General features: G+C 74.0%; 1 protein-coding gene across 1 annotated transcript in view; it reads right to left on the bottom strand.

The window, feature by feature from the left end:
• Positions 1-1,265, bottom strand: part of NBEAL2 (neurobeachin like 2) — a 26,938-nt gene that overhangs the window by 17,320 nt on the left and 8,353 nt on the right. Inside the window, exons 7-10 of the mRNA XM_085302770.1 lie at positions 1,148-1,231; positions 942-1,040; positions 277-851; positions 12-144 (exon numbers count right to left, since the gene is read on the bottom strand). Coding sequence (XP_085158896.1) covers positions 12-144; positions 277-851; positions 942-1,040; positions 1,148-1,231 — 891 coding nt within the window. The remainder of the gene's footprint in view (positions 1-11; positions 145-276; positions 852-941; positions 1,041-1,147; positions 1,232-1,265) is intronic.

Genomic DNA, 1,265 nt, shown 5'->3' with positions numbered 1-1,265 from the left:
GCCGCGCTCACCCACGCCGAGTCGTTGAAGGCGAACTCCGGCAGCGCCACCGTCATGTAGTCCCGCTTGGTGCAGACGGCCACCACCAGCACGCCGTCGGCGGTGAAGAACGCCTCGAAGCCCGTGCCGCCGGCCGTGAAGAAGCTGCGGGCGGGCAGGGGCGGGGGAAACGCGCCGTCCTCATCCTCGGCGGGGCGAGCGCGGCCGTCTGTCYGGCCGGCCCGGGCCCGCGGGGACGGGGGACCGGGCGGCCACCTCCGTGCCCACCGACCTCACCTGTAGAGCTGCCTCCTCTTGGGCCTCGGCGGGCGCTCGGCCTCGGGACCGGGCTCCTCGCTGAGGCACAGCCAGGCGTGGAAGGCGAAGGCGCCGCCGGGCCACTTCTGGATGGCGGGCACCATGATGCCGGCCATGCTGGGCGTCAGGTCGAAGGACCGCAGCGCCCGCGCCGGCCCCTCGGCCCGCGCCATGCCCGCCAGCGCCCGGATCGCCGGCGCCGTGTAGGCGCGGGCGCCCCGGCCCGGCTCGGCCCGCAGCAGCTTGAGCAGCTGGCGCAGCTCGCCGGGCCGCAGCGAGAGGCTGCCCAGCGCCTGCAGCAGCTCCAGCAGGATTTGGGCGCAGGCCGGCGCCGGCGCGGCGCCCAGGGCGGACAGGAGGCGGCCCACCATGCCCGCCTTGACGCAGGTGAGGCGGCTGGGCAGCGAGGCGGCGCAGAGCCGCCGCAGCCGCCCCGCCACGAAGACCTGCAGCTCCGGCGAGGCCAGCTCCGGCAGCCACGTCACCAGCACCAGCAGCGGCTGCTCGTTGCGGATGGGCCGCGCCGGGAAGGAGCCGTGGTCGCCCTCCACCGCCTGCGGAAGACGCCGAGGTCGCCCTTGCAGGAAAGYGCCCGGAGCGCGAGCGGAGGCCCCCGCTCCGTCCCCGCGCGCGCCCGGCCTCACCATGTCCAGCAGCTCCTGCAGCAGGCGCTGGCTGGGCTGGCCCTGGCTCTTCAGCACCTCGTAGAGGTGCGAGTAGCCGATGCGCTCCTTGAACACCTCCTGCAAGCGAGCGGCGTTAAAATAAAATAATAATAATAAAAAGAAGCAAAGAGCCCCCCCCAAACCGTAGCTGCGCCCCCCCCGAGCAGCCCGGCTCGCGCTCCCACCTTCGCGGACGGCGAGTTGCTCATGATGGAGGTGAGCACGCGGACGGCGTGCACCGCGACGGCGTCGGCGCCGCCCTCGGAGACCTGCGCGCCGGCGAGAGAGGGGCTCAGCGCGCCG

This window comes from Rhea americana, unplaced genomic scaffold (assembly GCF_003343005.1).
Source record: "Rhea americana isolate MKP2758 unplaced genomic scaffold, rheAme1 scaffold_192, whole genome shotgun sequence".
Lineage (NCBI taxonomy): Eukaryota > Metazoa > Chordata > Aves > Rheiformes > Rheidae > Rhea > Rhea americana.
The sequence above is the reverse complement of the archived record's forward strand: the minus strand, read 5'-3'. Positions and strand labels throughout refer to the sequence as shown.